Source organism: Esox lucius, chromosome 2 (assembly GCF_011004845.1).
Source record: "Esox lucius isolate fEsoLuc1 chromosome 2, fEsoLuc1.pri, whole genome shotgun sequence".
In the NCBI taxonomy this organism is placed as follows: Eukaryota; Metazoa; Chordata; class Actinopteri; order Esociformes; family Esocidae; genus Esox; species Esox lucius.
In genome coordinates, this window is record NC_047570.1 from 6,002,172 (window position 1) to 6,018,207 (window position 16,036).

A 16,036-nucleotide genomic window follows, 5' to 3' on the forward strand; every position below is an offset into this window, starting at 1 on the left:
TAGGTCTGGAATTTAATTAGGCCATTATTACAAAACCTATCTTGTTACCTATCTTGTTTCTCAAACATTCTGATGTAGATTTGCTTGTGTGTTAAATCATGTTCTTGCCGCAAGACCCAGCTGTGCTTCAGCTCTCAGACAGATGGCATGAAATTTGGAATTCTGTGATGTGAAGCAAATTCATGGTTCCTTCAATAAAGGCAAGTTGACCAGGTCCTGATGCAGCAAAGCCTCCCCAAACCATGAAACTGCCACCCCACCATGCTTGACCAATTATGAAAGCTTTATGTGGAGGGTTTGGTTTTCGTTAGACATATCTGGGCCTATGTTTTCAAAACAGTGAACGTTTGTCTCACCTGTCCTTAGAGCATCGTTCCAGAGCTCTTGGTACTTCTTAGTATTCGTTAGTCAGCAATGGTTTCTGCCTTGCTACTTTGCCATGAATGCCATTTCAGCCCAGTGTCTCTCATGATTGAGTCATATACTTGGTGTTAAATTATATATTTAATTGAAATCAAGTATCACGACCTGATTTTCAATTGTCATATGAAATGAAAAGAACTGAATTACATTTCTGATATAAATGTAGTTGTTGTTAATAGTGAAATGAAAGCCTTAGTTATTATAAGAATTGCATACAATGGATGACCACATGGGAAGCAGGGGTGCTGCAGACTGGCCCCATCGCATCCTCAGCACCCAGATGAGATTGCAAAATGCACTTTTAGTTTCTCACATCCATTTGTGCACAAGGCTGACTCACGTCATTATGGCAGAGAGCTCTCTGTTCATACTCCGTATATTACTACAACCAACAAACAGACCAGAAGTCTAATGCAAAAAATATGATAAGAAGAAAAAATCTGTATTGGTAAAAATAAGAATTATTATTATTATTGAATGCGAATGATACTTAGCTCAACAGCTTGTCAGAAATGTCAGGAACTTGCAAAACACTAATCCTTAAACAGGAAGATTCAAATAATAAAAGTGAATCTACCATGAACACAAATGGAGCAACTATAATGACGTTAACAGTATGAAACAATGGGAGAAGAACTGGTGTTGGTGACCTAGTGTTAAAGGACATTTTGGTGACCTTCCATCACCAGCCTGAATGACTACAGTCCTGTAGTACTGATCTCCATCATCATGAAGTGCTTTGAGCGGCTGGTCAGAACTCACATTTGCTCCACCCTTAATGAAACCTTTGACCCCTTCAATTTGGACCACCCCATCGCCCTGACTGTACACGACGCCCTCTCCCACCTGGAAAAGGGCAACACATACATAAGGATGCTGCCCGTGGACTACAGCTCTGCATTCAACACAATTATGCCCGCTAAGCTTGTTCCTAAGCTCAGGACCCTGGGTCTTAACACCTCCCTTTGCAACTGGATCCTGGACTTCCTGACAAGCAGACCCCAGGTGATGAGAATGGGCAACCGCACCTCCTCTGCACCGACCCTGAGCATTGGAGCCCCTCAGGGCTGCATACTCAGCCCCCTCCTGTACTCCCTGTTCACGCATGGCCGTGTGGCCAAACACGGCTCCAACATCATCCATACGTTTACGGATGACATACGTTTTCATCTCCAACAACGATGAGACAGAATAAAGAGAGGAGGTAAGTGACTTGGCTATATGGTGCTAGGACAACAACCTCTCTCTTAAATGTCTGCAAGACAAAGGAGATGATCGTGGACTTCAGGAAGCGGCAGAGGGGGGATCACTCCCATATACACATCGATGGAGCTGGAGTTCCTTGGTGTGTACATCACAGGGTCCAGGCAAGCCGACTTGGCAGTAAAAACTGCCCAAAAGTGTCTAAAGTTCCTGAGGAGACAGAAGAAGTTTGGCTTTTCTGCAAAAACTCCTACCAACTTTTACAGGTGCACCATATGGCCTGTTCACACTGCTGCTGTCTGGTAGATGAGACCGGAGCACTGACAGGACATGCACTTCCAGAATCACAAACAGCTTTTACCCCCAGACCATAAGGCTCCTCAACCAGCAACCCTGATCTATTGTTAGGGTGGCCAGGTTCAACAGGGTGAACACCGGACAGTAATTTCACCCACGCCACCCACCCCCTCTCTAGCATACACACACACTAACCCACCCACCACCACTTACACACAATGATCATTAAAGTAGGGCCTACTATTTCACTGTAAATACACAAAAATACAGTCCATTGTGCTTGTACTGATTGAATTGGATTGAAACAACAAAAGAACGTTTCACTCAGAACAACATTGAGTCACTCTGGCAAAGATTCAGTTTTAGATTTAAAAACTACACTATATCAAAATATTGCATAAGTGACAAATTAATTAACTGGATTGAAACAACAACAAAAGTGTGTTTGCACTCCGGACAACATGAACACAATACAAATTAACACAGCCTTCGTTTCAGGTGTACACAACAACTGTAATAACGTAACAGAATTATGTCTACTCACTTTTGCTAATTTGATTCGAGGGTTTGGAATCTGATGGCCTGTTGCACTTTTCGCATGTGTCAATGTTTCTCTGAGTCTGCTTGTCTTTAACGAGTTTGTCATAGAAATCTGTGTACTTCAACGCAAAATGTACTCGAACAAATAACATTGCCTCCGTGGATGGTTGTTACAGCGAGGTGGGATTTCGCGTGCACAGGTGCTTGGCAGCTTGTGAGAACTAAAATGTGATTGGATCATAGTGTGTAAAAAATAAGGAACTTAAAGACTGACAGTGGTGGCAAATCATGACAACCTGTCACATTCGAATGGGACAAAACGTTTTTTTCGAAATAAGTCGGGACAACTGAAAACGGACTGAAATACGTCCTGTGAAAAACGAGACGGTTACCCTATCTATTGATCACATGAACACTTCATACTCCGGTCACTATGTACATTAGCACATTTTAGAGTATCCATCTATAGGAACTACAACACTTGTGATTTCTATTAATACTGTCCATATTCCCATTTCTATATTATTTAAAATTGCTTCCATGCACCATTGTTTTGTATGTTAATTTGCTTTATATATTTCTTAATTACTGCGTAGATGTCACATGGCATGTCACAATTTCATTGATTTATTCAAGACCCTTAAAGCCTAAATTCAGCAGCAACAATTATGCAAACAACTTAACATTATTCACTATGCAAGGACACTTGGGCTTTCTTAGAAATTTACTGTTTTCCCTGTTTCAGGGGTTAATAGTTGGCTTATTCAGCAAGCGTCTTTTTCACATTAACAATTAGACTTAATCTGCTGGCATAATTATTGTTAAACTGCGGTAATGCCATACTTTGCATTACTTGACTTGTGGGTCAAATATAACCTTGTAAACATGAAGTCCTGTAAATACTTTTTCCACTTATTGAATGAATGCATTTTATTGACATTTTAAAGCAGATACTTAGAGGGTCCTATTAGTGGCCTGTCCCTCCCGTTTTCACATAGATCTGCCCAAGACTGGATGATGTCTTTCAGGTTCTAACTGACACAAGTGGGCTGTACATGAACCTCAAAATAGGATGGGGAAATGTTTTTGTGCAACTGGATGAGAACCATAACAAATAAACAATGTTAGCTGTAGAGACATGTGTCTTAGATAATAAGGCTTGACATTTGTCAAACTCTGTTTGATCATTCAATTGAAAATGTGAAATTTCAGATGATCATTAATACTTGAGAATGCACAGAGACATGATCAAATAGCTTTTCTTGTTTTTGTTTTCCATGCTATGGATGCCCCGGTCGCTATTTTTAGGACCAATCAAATTCTAAAAGAATTAGCAAACCTTTTTTGTCTGGGGAAACACAGCATATACAAAACAAATTTGCTGTTAGTGGTCAAAAGCATTTATCTTTGGCCACCAGAGAGCAGGGTTCTAAAATGCAATCATATCAAGCAATTTCACAACTAATTAAATTTTTTCATAGCTAAAAAATAAGATTTGAAATGTGACAAATTATCCAAACCGATAATTTGATAAAAAAAAGTTGACTTGATCATACGCTTGCATTGCATTTTTCACCCTGACAATTACAAACAGATACAGCCTATGCTGAAAAGCCAATCTGTCAGCTGTAACTTCATAAGAAGAACTGCAGGAGTTTCTGATTAATAAAAATTACTATGCTAGTTGGTAATAACATTCTAAACTCCCACCCGTAAACCAGAAGATAGGAAGAAAAGAGGGTGAATGTCATCACATTATATTCTGACAGAAACATTACAAGTTGAACAATTGGACATGCCACTTCAGGGCTAAATATATTGTTTTTTGAGGTCACAAAAGTGGTGTCTAACTGGTGGGTGGCATTAAAAAAAAAACTTAAGAATGAAACACATAGCCAGTTGTCCAAATTCAGAGTTTATTTAAAGTGGTTTTTTCTCTGTTCCCAAGGTTTGTGTAATACTGACGGCAATTACAAAAATGAGAGTACATATTATGTGTGAAAGTGTCTGTATTTGTGTTTTAAAAAAGATATTAACACAGCAGTTCACTCAAATTGGACTGCCACCATTTGGATGAAATATTATAAAATGAATTGCTTCAATAATACCACTATTATCTTTACAAAACCTGCATTCTCTTGAGTATTCAAACTCAGTTGTGTATTGTACATGAAACAGATGACTCATTTTACTAGAAAAATATTGGAAAATAATTGTCTTTCTATGTTTAGTTTTGGAAAACAATTGAAATCCTCTCACCAATTCTGTTAGTAATACTAATTGGTAGTCAAGAGAAAACTATAAAAAAGTAAGATGACAATTTTTTTATTAAAAGGAAACGCAAGCATTTCAAATAATCTACTGGTTAAGAAATAATCTCAAACAAGGAGCTTTCCTTGACTCTAGTTGAACTGAGATCATACACAAAATACAACTCTGAAAAATGTCTGTACATCACAAGGTGTAGGTCGATCTAGAACACTGGCGAGGTCAAAGTATCTGGTTCTGGCATATTTAGCATAATTCAACATGATCATGGCTGGACCTTTACTAACACAAAGGAAGTATCCAGACAAAAGCAGGCCAAATTGCTCAGAGAGCTAGAAAACAGTTAAGAAATTAGGCATGTGTTTATCTACATTTGTGGGGTATTTGGTCAATGTTTAGAAACGTCTTTCATGTGTTACACTGTATTTGAAGGAAAGGCTGACTTTACATCTTATAATTCACTTGTGCATATTATGTTTGTTTCAAAAAAGCAAAGGAAATTGCGCAATAAAATCAAACCGATGACAGATTGTGGACCTCTAGTACTAGCAGGGTGACACTGGCTGGATGAGGACTTATCCACTTTCTAGTTCTCCTTTCCTCTTCCCTTCTTTCCTTTAAAGAGAAAAACAGGGTCAAACAATAGGATCAATTCATCACAGCCTTGTGGTTCAATGATGGACAGAAAACTCTACTCTACTGTACTGTAAAAGGTAGTTCATGAGATTGCAATTTACTCAAGTAAAAGTAATGCAATTAAGAAAATACTTAAGTAAACTTAGATAGGTATCGTCAGATTTTTACACCTTAAAGTAAACTGTGACAGCAAACCTAAATAACTTTGCACCTTTATTAGACATAATTAATGGTGTATTTTGTTGCACTTTTACCCTACACAGTTCTATTTACTAGTTGCCAGTGCACCTCACACATGGGCAACATTTGGGAAAACAATTAGAAAAGTTATGGGAATCATAATAATTTCTTTCACAATACATTTCTTTTCAACATGTTTTAACTATGTTTTAACCCTTCAATTTCTTGTGCTAATAGGAATTTTACTTTGAGTATATTTCTGTCCATTGGGAAGACTGAGAATTGTTATACAAAGAAATGTGTCATAACATTTAATTCATGCCCCAAACAGAAGTATTAGTTCTTGCCTGGTTAGCAACTAGTAGTAGAAAGTTCTCAAATCTAAAGATCTAACCATGATGTGAACCATTTCTGCACTTGCATAAGCTGATCAGTGGTCCTTATTCTTGTAAAGCTGGCTAGCTAGTTAACAGTTAATAACAAATTATATAATAATACATGCTATTAGCAAGCCAACAAATGTAAGCCAAGACTAAGTTTACAACCATGGTAAACTCACATTTCAGAATTCCTGTCTAAAACACGCATGCCACACACATTGGAGTAAACATTTCTGTCTACGTGACTATATAAACACTACCAAATGCCTTTTAGGAAAGAAATACCGCAACCCTTACCTCAAAGAGCCATAACTGAGTAAAAAGCAAGTTAATTCCTTAGAATTACCTGATAGAGAGTATAAGTACAGCCCACAGAGAGCAACTAGATAAGTACTAGTTCCTTGAAAATGCCACTTAGGTACATGTAACCCATTATCTGTTCAATGCAACATACACTTTGTGGACAGGATTTGTATGTTATTATATTACTTGAAGATGTGTACCTTTGGTCTTTGTCTTGGTCTTTGCAGGGCATGGCTTGGACACCTGGATGGTGGGCAGGCACTCCGCGTTGTACAGGGCCTTTTTCAAGGTTCCGGAACGGTTCTTGGATCCGGTGGCTGCGTCACACTCGCCCCAGGTGCCAAACTTGTACTTGCAGTCAGCTGAAATAACACCATTCAGAAGGAGGAATGACAGAGTTCTTTTCAAACCAACAAAGTAATTCCGGATGTCAGCAAGTGCAGAAGAATAGAGAAGGTTGAGTGTGTGCCTTCACCTTGTAAAACTTACCTCCAAAGTCTTTCTTCCAGTTGCAAGGCACTTTGCATTTCAGTTTCCTTGTCTGGTCATTGCAGGTTCCCTCTCGCACACCAACTCCACAATCTCCATTGCTAGGCGCACAGTTGCCATAGCGCCACTCAGCACAGTCGGAGGTACCTCCCTTGGCGCCTTTGGCTCCCTTCTCTGTGAAACAGAAGATGCAATTACAGAAACAACATTAAAACCGCTGAGGGTAATTCAAGCAATATCACAATTAGCAAGGACAGGCTGAGGGGTTTAAAAGGGTTTATTACCATGCTAATTCTGACACTGTGCACGGTAAATGGAGGAAATGCATGCATCAAATCCCTTACCTTTCTTGTTTTTGCCGGCTTCTGTGGTTACCATCATCAAGGCCAACAGAAGTACCACGACTGTCGAGAACAAACCTCGCATTCTGGCAGAAAAGAACGAGAAAAACATGTAATTACAATGGAGGGAGAAGAAATAACATTATCTGGATGTTACACTGTCATTTGAGGTGGCATAACCCATTACCAGTGATTCTATGACATCCAGTCTCTAATCGAGATGAGCTGAAAGGGCACAATCAAAAGGTAGAATATTTTTTAATTAATACAAGATAATTATTAATTTACCAAATGTTTGCCCCCTGTTTTTTCAACTCCACCCCTTTTTGTATTGTCCATTTAATGGTTATGGTCCAAATTCGTTTCCATAACTACAGCAGGTGTGGAAAAGTTCAAAATGTTTCCTCCGAAGCACATATCACCAAACGGCTCTGTGCCTTTTCAAAAGGCTTACTAAATGAGGACATTTACGCCTGCAGACATGTGCTGGAGATGAACGCATTCCCAGGCCAACAACCACTTCTGAGCTCACAGCCACCTGACCAACCACAAAGACTCGCTTGACATGACAGCCTTGTCCAACATCCACATGATCCCTCCAGGCAGCGCTGAGAGAATTTCAGCCACCCTCTGCTGAGACCCCCATCCATTGTTGGAACACTGAGACCAGGATTCAAGCACCTGGCTGCATTGAAGCAGTTAAACTATGTGGCAGTAAATCAGACCACTGGGCCACTCTCAGCACCTAGGTCAAAAAAAATTCATTACTAATTTAAAGGACGTAATCTATATCAAACTATATTTCCAAGTCTGCATAAGTAACCTTACAATGGGTAGTTCTCTACTTTAGAATTGGAAGATAAATCAAGGATTATAGTACTATATTCACCTCATTACAATTTTAAAAGCTTGACAGTTTTAAAAGCGAGAACGGGAATAGCACTTGAGGGCTAGAAGATAGTACAGATTTTTTTCCCAGAACCTCTCATGACACAATTTAAGATTTACCAAACTGTGAGGAAGCACATATGTGAGGAAGCTATGAGAATCAACAGATCATGACATCCAATCCTTCCCCTTTACTTTGCCTTGCACAAAACATGTAGTTCCATTCCAGCATTAAAAAGAAATTAAACATCTCATATTGCAATAGCTGTTTCTGGAATTTAAAAAAATAAATCTGTCCTGGTCATGTCAAAGACACGTTACACACAATTCCACTGACTATAGCACTGTCCAATCTTGTTGTATTGTGATCATCAAATGCAGACCTCTTAAAGCTGAAATCAGTGAAGGGGGAAACTGTCTTTTTGGGATATCACAACAACAAAGAAGTTACTTCAAACACCATAATTTTTTCCCCCTGCCTCGGACTTCATGGCATGATATAACACACAAGACATGCTTCGTTTTTCATCCGTGTCATCAAACAGATTTTAGCTTTTAAGGCAGAGTGCTGTCAGAAAAACTAACTTTGTTATGTTATTTCTATACAATTAGGTTGAACTAACACTAAAATTGGTTAAAATAAATTATAACTGAAAAAGGAACCAGGCAAGCCTAGTTAAAAGCGAGAAATACTGCTGCCCTCAAACCCAGGTCTCCCACGTAAGAGGCAGTGTCCTTAACAACTACGCCACAGCACTACGTTTGCCCAGTGTCCGTATAGCAACTCGACATTAGATACTTTTGTCACATATTAACATCATGCCAAGTCTGAATATTTCACTAGACAGACACCATTAAGCATTGTGTGAAACTGACTAACGTTTCTTTTTAAGATTACCACCACCACAAAGAGCATCTATAAAATGTACAGATGTAAATTAACAGTTTATAAGCCAGTAATAGGCTTACTAGTATCTACTAAGTTACTACTTGGAATAATCATAAGAACTGAGTAATTTCTTTGTGAGACTGAACATGAACTATACACTGCCAAAGCTTTTTAATCTCATGGCAAAAATTATTTTCTTTTTCTTTCATTCTTGAATGATATTGATACAATTATCAATAGAGATGACCATAACAGACTTTTTCGGCAAGTGAAAAGACGAGAGAATCGTGAAAAGCCCTACTCTTTTACTGCCAAGGGGTTTTGATCTAGCCTATATTACCCCAAAAAGCATGGATGCGTACCTCAAAAACCCAACAGAAATAGTCGCAGTATAACTGTAAACAGTTTTATTTTAGGCTTACTATAACATAACTACTGTTATTAGCCAGAAAAGTGTTCGTACATCCTAACGCACAATTTGATTTGACTGTGACGAGATTTGAACGTGGGACCTATTGTTTGCAGGTCCACATCACTACTGTATTTAACAAGGGGTAATGAGTCAGTCATTGACATTTCCTCTTCTTGGTCGGCTCCGCTTACGTGGTCTTTTTGTTTTTTTAATTGTCGTTTGATAGAAATGCTTGATTTTCCGGCTTACTATAATCACATTACTATAATAAACCAATACGTATTAATCTGTGTATGAGGGGTCTTCACTAAGTACTACAATAATTTAATATTTATATATTGACATTTGCAACTGGACTGAGAATTATAGCACATGCCTCTAATTCCCTAACCACCACTTTCTATCTAGTTTTTTCACAGAGTTTTCTGTCATGAGAGTTGGGGATTGTTATAGCCACCTGCTATTTGCTTTTTAATTTACAAGACTTAGAGTTAAAACTGAAAAAAAAGTATTCCTTTAGTTATTCTTCTACAGACTTAAGTGGCAAGTTATTGGACAGCTAGTCACATTTCCGCTGTAGACCTTATCAGCCAATTAGGGTTAACAAGACGGAAATAAGTTGATGAAATACTCGCCTTCAATTTCTTAATATTCTGGTTATATTCCTGATATCTTTTCTATGTTTTTCCTTGGTTAATGTATCTGCTTTCTGCCAACAGTCCCAGTGCTAGCAGCAGGGGTTGAAGGCAGCCTCAGATCACCATGGTGAAGGCTAATCCACCTGCTGGGAGGTGATAGGGGCTGTCCTGACAGGGAGAGCTAAATGGAAGAGGCTTGGTCTAAAGCCATTCTTCTGGGGGACACTGGGGGAACTGCATGCCTCTGTCTGGGTAAGAAAAACTCTGAGATGTGATGTGACAGACAGGTATTGTATTAGTTTGAAGAACACCCACAAAGATTCATTCTTTTCATTCCAGGAATACAACTTGAATAACCCAAAACAAAGTATCCTATAATACCAAATTCCTGATTTGAGATTGGAATTTCATAGTATAAACCTTGTTTCCAAGGTGATCACAATAGCAACATTCCTTTTTACTATACAAAGTAGTGTTTAGAAAATTCGATTTTTGACAATCAATCAACATGGAACAATCAGGGTTTTCGTTCATAACCCATTATGGCCTCTCATTAGCCACTGGCAAAATAGAATTTTCAATGGGAAGGACATATAGAGCAGCGAAGTGTGAGCAGCAGGAAACTAGAGTAACAGTGAAAGAGCAATATGGACATAGTAATATGTCAAGCAGATATGACAAATGTTACCATCTACGCATGGTAGAGCCAGGTATAAACAGGGCTAATGTAAAGGACGCATGGTAGAGCCAGGTATAAACAGGGCTAATGTAAAGGACGCATGGTAGAACCAGGTATAAACAGGGCTAATGTAAAGGACGCATGGTAGAACCAGGTATAAACAGGGCTAATGTAAAGGACGAATAGTGGAACCAGGTATAAACAGGGCTAATGTAAAGGATGCATGGTAGAACCAGGTATAAACAGGGCTAAAGTAAAGGATGCATGGTAGAACCACATATAAACAGGGCTAATATAAAGGACGCATGGTAGAGCCAGGTATAAACAGGGCTATTGTAAAGGACGCATGGTAGAACCAGGTATAAACAGGGCTAATGTAAAGGACGAATAGTGGAACCAGGTATAAACAGGGCTAATGTAAAGGACGCATGGTAGAACCAGGTATAAACAGGGCTAATGTAAAGAATGCATGGTAGAACCACATATAAACAGGGCTAATGTAAAGGATGCATGGTAGAAACACGTATAAACAGGGCTAATGTAAAGGACGCATGGTAGAGCCAGGTATAAACAGGGCTAATCTAAAGGATGCATGGTAGAACCAGGTATAATGATGTAAAGTCTCCGATTCCACAGTGCCATTGTGTAATACCCAGTTGTGCATGCAACGTCATCCAACATTGGTTTCATCGGTCTGTTCCTGAGCCAATATGTCCAGAGGCTGAGCAGAGATGGCATCCACATCCGCTCACATTGCAGTGCGCGCACGTTGAACTTTCCCTGCCTGCGGGCAGTCCTGGTTGGAAAGGTCAGCCACTGCTGATGAATCAACAACTCACTGGAAAAGTCCAATCCATTCTTAAACACAATGAGTTCTATTTAAAAGAAACTCAGTGGAGTGTTTTTTCTTTTATTCTATTGGTTGGTGATACACATTCAAGATAGCATCCAAATATTTTTGTAGTTTGGTCTATTTAATACCTAGGAATCCACTTCAATGTTAGTCCATTTTAGTCAAATACATTTCCCAATGTAACGAAATAATGATCACCTATCCCATCTTTTATTAGATACATTATCTTAAACATGTTTGCAGTCCATGTTGTTCTAAATAATCCCATGGCTTCAGTATGAAAATAGCAGTATAGCAAGTGGAAATAGCAAGCGACCCAACAGGAGTGCTGCCTTAACAGCAGCTGAAAACAGACCCCCTGGTGGGTTGTCTCCACCTCATTTTGACTATAGCATTAAACTGAGAGACAGAAGACCAGCGGTAAGGGTGCCAACCATCAACTCGTTGCTAAACTGGGAAAAGTGGGCTTGCCGTTCTACCTGAAGAGCCACAACTTTCACCAGGCGTACTTGGCTTTCAAAATCACTATTTCTTTATTTAATCAAAAGGACAGCGAGTGAAAGTGACGGTTAGACAAAGGCCAGGCGAGCCAGGCCCTCTGGCACATAGCAAGCCAGTTCAGAAAATATTCTGTTGACCCAGTTAATCTCTCCAGTCCCCTCGAAAATGTAATTAAGCATTGGTAGGCCAGTGAAGCATCACTAAACACTCCAAGCAACCATAAATCTCTTGAAACCCAGCATTCTTAACTCCCAACACTCGCTATCTTTGTGGCTAGTAAAAATAAAATATATAGTCCAATTTAAGAAAAGCTGTTTTTTCCCCTGCACCAGCCAGTAGTGCCAGTAGCATTCTTCCCCAGGTCATAAATGTCGCAGAGCTATAGTTTTGTTTGTGGCGAAACACCAAATAGGCCTCGTCTTACCCAAAGTCTGGCCATGGTGCCTGAAGTGCTCTCGGGATCTTTCATTGCTTCTTGCAAGTCTAGATTCGCTGGATCAAAAAAAAAATACTTAGCTCCAAAAAACGCTTTTAACTAAAGGGCTTCAAGACAGAGATGCCATGCAGAGTATTTATTCCATATGTCTGAATGTTACTTTAGCATGTTTGTGTGAAGGGGGGTTCCTAGTGTATTAAAATACCACAGCTTACTAGAGCAATCATGCCCATTGAAATTTTAAGAGAAATAGGCCGTGAGACATTGCCGTTTTTACCTCTAGGACATTTGTTTTAGTTATCCAGCAGTCACAGGAATGTTAGAAAGGCTGAGTGTGGGAGTCAAAGGCATCTTCCTTTCCCAAACATAAACATGTCATTCATACATCCACAACCCCACCCATCCAACAAAATCCTGCCGTGACCCAACGGGATAAACATCCTTTATTGCCTGGCAGAGAGCAAACCAAATAATCACATTAAATCAGATACCACAACCATCGTAATTTGATTGACTCAAAAAATGCTTCCTCTTGTTAATAATCTAGTAGTCATGAGCCAGTGAGATTGAAAAGAGAACAAAGGAACTGTCACACAAACATCTAAGTGCCAAAAGTAAATCTTCTATTTAACAGTAGTAGGCAACCAGTCACTGGAACCAGTCACCTGGAACCAGTCAGTGAAACGGTGAATTAACCCAAGAGCTCAGCTGTGCCTAGCTGGGACAAAATCATGCAGTGGCCATGAAACCCTAGGAAACATGGTTTCCTACCCATGATTGGTTCCAAAACAAACTACTACAACAAAACTGGCTGTTGCAACATGAGCCGGAATACACAGAACATTATAAAACTATTTGGGGGGAAAGGTTATTGTTGTTCAGGACCACCCTTTTTGCCCCCCAAAAAGCCACAGACAGCAAAAATGAATGTAATGCCCACTAAGGCCAATACAAGACAAAAAAAGCTGCAGGGTATAGAGGCACTCTAAAGAAAGACATAGTTTACTAAGTCCCATAATCCCCTTGCCTACTTCAGGAAGTAACTCTTAGTGGCTAACACATGGCTGAATCACATGCTCTTTCAATCAAATGTTGAAATATAGGTGGATTCTAGTATGCAGAGACCAACTAAATGATTCACCTAACAATATAATTGAACATACCATATTTTTACAGCAAATGAGTTTTCTGTAATGTGAATAAAAGCTAAATGTCTCTCCTAGTTGAGGCATAGCAGTTGCCTACATAACTTCACATCCTCTCACCATGTTAAAATGACCCATGGCATTCTTGACCATACCAAGTGGGCAGCAAGGGGACAGTGGAATAGCCCATACATTTCTGCTGGAATCAGGCTCAAATAACAAGGGAGATTTAGTCTTTTCAAAGCTGTTTCTCTATGCTCTGATTATCTGTGCCATTGCCTCAAGGTCCATCTGCCAAGCTCACAAGCTATGCTAACCCTCCTCCATTTCTGAAAAAAAAGAAAGGGAAAAAAAGATACAAACCCTGAGGCACTAGCTGCATCCAGCGTGCCCAATAACTTTAGAAAAGACACCAAAAAAACAACAACATGAAACACAATGATAACAACCGACTAAGGATCATCGTTCCCCCGTTTCGTGTCTGGTAAGGTTATGTTGCTCTGATCGTTATCTCGAACTGCAAATCACGTTTACAGCCTCTTACACATACCCTACTTTGGAACAGGGGGGATGGACGAATTCCATCTAAGTCAACCATAAATTGTGATCAGGTATAAAGATCCTATTCAGTGAAACACAACAAAAAGTGTAAAACGAGTGTGGAGGATGGCAGTTAATATATGTACTTGAGGTTAGACTACATTTTAAGTCCTTTTCTTGACGTGAGCAAGAGTTTCTGAAAAGATTTCTGGTCATGAAAACCACTCAATGGCCCAAACAAGGTATAGGATTTCATACACATTAAACCAATAAACATTTAAATAAATGGCAATGCTTTACTTTAAGATGAACAAAAGACATATGAAGTCCCATGGTCTGTGTCAATTTCAGTTAAATTCCAAATAATTAAATGAGTAACATCAAAATTCAAAGGATTTTGCATTATTTTCAAGTTTTAATTGTTTTTATTTTTTAATTGATTGTAATTCAAAAGAAATCAATGCAAACCCTGGAGTACACTTTCAAACTATGCAAAAAAGACACACAAAAATACTCTACACATGAAAATAACTGAACATGAAATGTTAAATGGAAAAAATTTAACAGTCTGCAAGAGTTATTTCAGTTCGAAATCTAGTCACATTTGCAACTATTCGGAACTATTATAGCCTACTTGTGTAGGGGGATCCAGACACACAACTTCTCGTTATCACCAACAGTGAACCACTAGAATATATAATCCCTGGGGATTTAACACAATAATTTAAATACTTTTGAAAGTTATTACAAACAGTTGCTACAAACCAAACTCAACTTTTTCAATAATTTGTCAAACCTCTCTGCAAAAGAGGTTTCCAACACAAATAATGAAACATGTTCGTTCTTTTGTTCAGTCTTTAATTGTTTAAATTTGATTAAACTAAAGATTGACAGTACTCAGTGCCACAGCGGGGCAAAAGTTATACTCAGTCTAGGTAAAAAAAAAAAATGTCATCTGTAGAACAAACCAACACTTGGAGCAAAAAAAAATATTCCAAACACTACAACACTAAAAGGTTAAAGTTTGAAAGATACGCACAAAACCTCCCGGTTATTGAGAAATTACGCACGACAGTTACTCTCCAGAGAATTCCGAAAAATGCAAATACATTTCCTCTATGAGAATCGAACAAGTACAATGTTGCACTGAGTGACACTAGGTAACATTATTTCATCAGTATATATTTGGATAAATACACACAGAACTTACTTGCTTCTTTGTATCGTACTGCTTGGCGAGAGTTACAAGTCTTGCTCTGGGCCACTAGGGATTTTCTTTTACAGTCCTCCAACACCTCTAGCCCGGCCCGCTTGCTCTTATTTGTCTCCCTCCCCAGGCTCCCTTTTGTTTCTCAAAAACTAGTTTGAGCTGGTCACGTTAGGACCACTTTTAAATTAACAACCTCGTGACATCACTAACCCACGTGATGATTACGGGTCAGATATGCGTGAGTAACCCAAACCCTATGCATTATTAAGTTAAGGATGCTCATTTTTTGATGTTTTGTTTTTGTTAATCCCTACATTTATTCTGTTTTAGTTACTGTTATGGTGTTTCTCTAGCAAGTATTTTTAAAGCAAAAAAATATATATCTAAACGTAGGCTACACACCATATTCACCACCAAACATTACCACAGAGAAAGGGAAGCATAATTATATGCTGAGGCTACCTACTTCACAATTTCATGCTCCCTACAAAACACGTAGGCGATGGAATGTACACCTAATAAGTGTCTGAACAACAACACAAAAATGCACCATGGCAAATGGTTTACAGGAGGAGAGGAGGGACTGACCCCTCATTTGCCATATAAATACATTCCAGGTCATTCCTGGCCACCTCTGATTATGTACAGAGAGCTTGTTGCTACACAATAGCTTCCATTCGACAGGGACAAGAGCTATTGATAAACATTGAGCTGAAGCTTACTGTACACTCAGGAAAGAGTAACAGTGTGGTGACTGAGAGTTACAGACAGTACAAGCACGTTAA

General features: G+C 39.0%; 1 protein-coding gene across 1 annotated transcript; it reads right to left on the reverse strand.

Annotated features, from left to right (window-relative positions):
• Positions 1-4,366: 4,366 nt before the first annotated feature.
• On the reverse strand, positions 4,367-15,337 carry mdka (midkine a). Its single transcript, NM_001304237.1, is given in 5 exon segments — positions 4,367-5,346; positions 6,431-6,592; positions 6,720-6,893; positions 7,064-7,146; positions 15,252-15,337. Coding segments are annotated over 4 exon segments (447 nt in total). The 5' UTR covers position 7,146; positions 15,252-15,337; the 3' UTR covers positions 4,367-5,317.
• Positions 15,338-16,036: the final 699 nt, after the last annotated feature.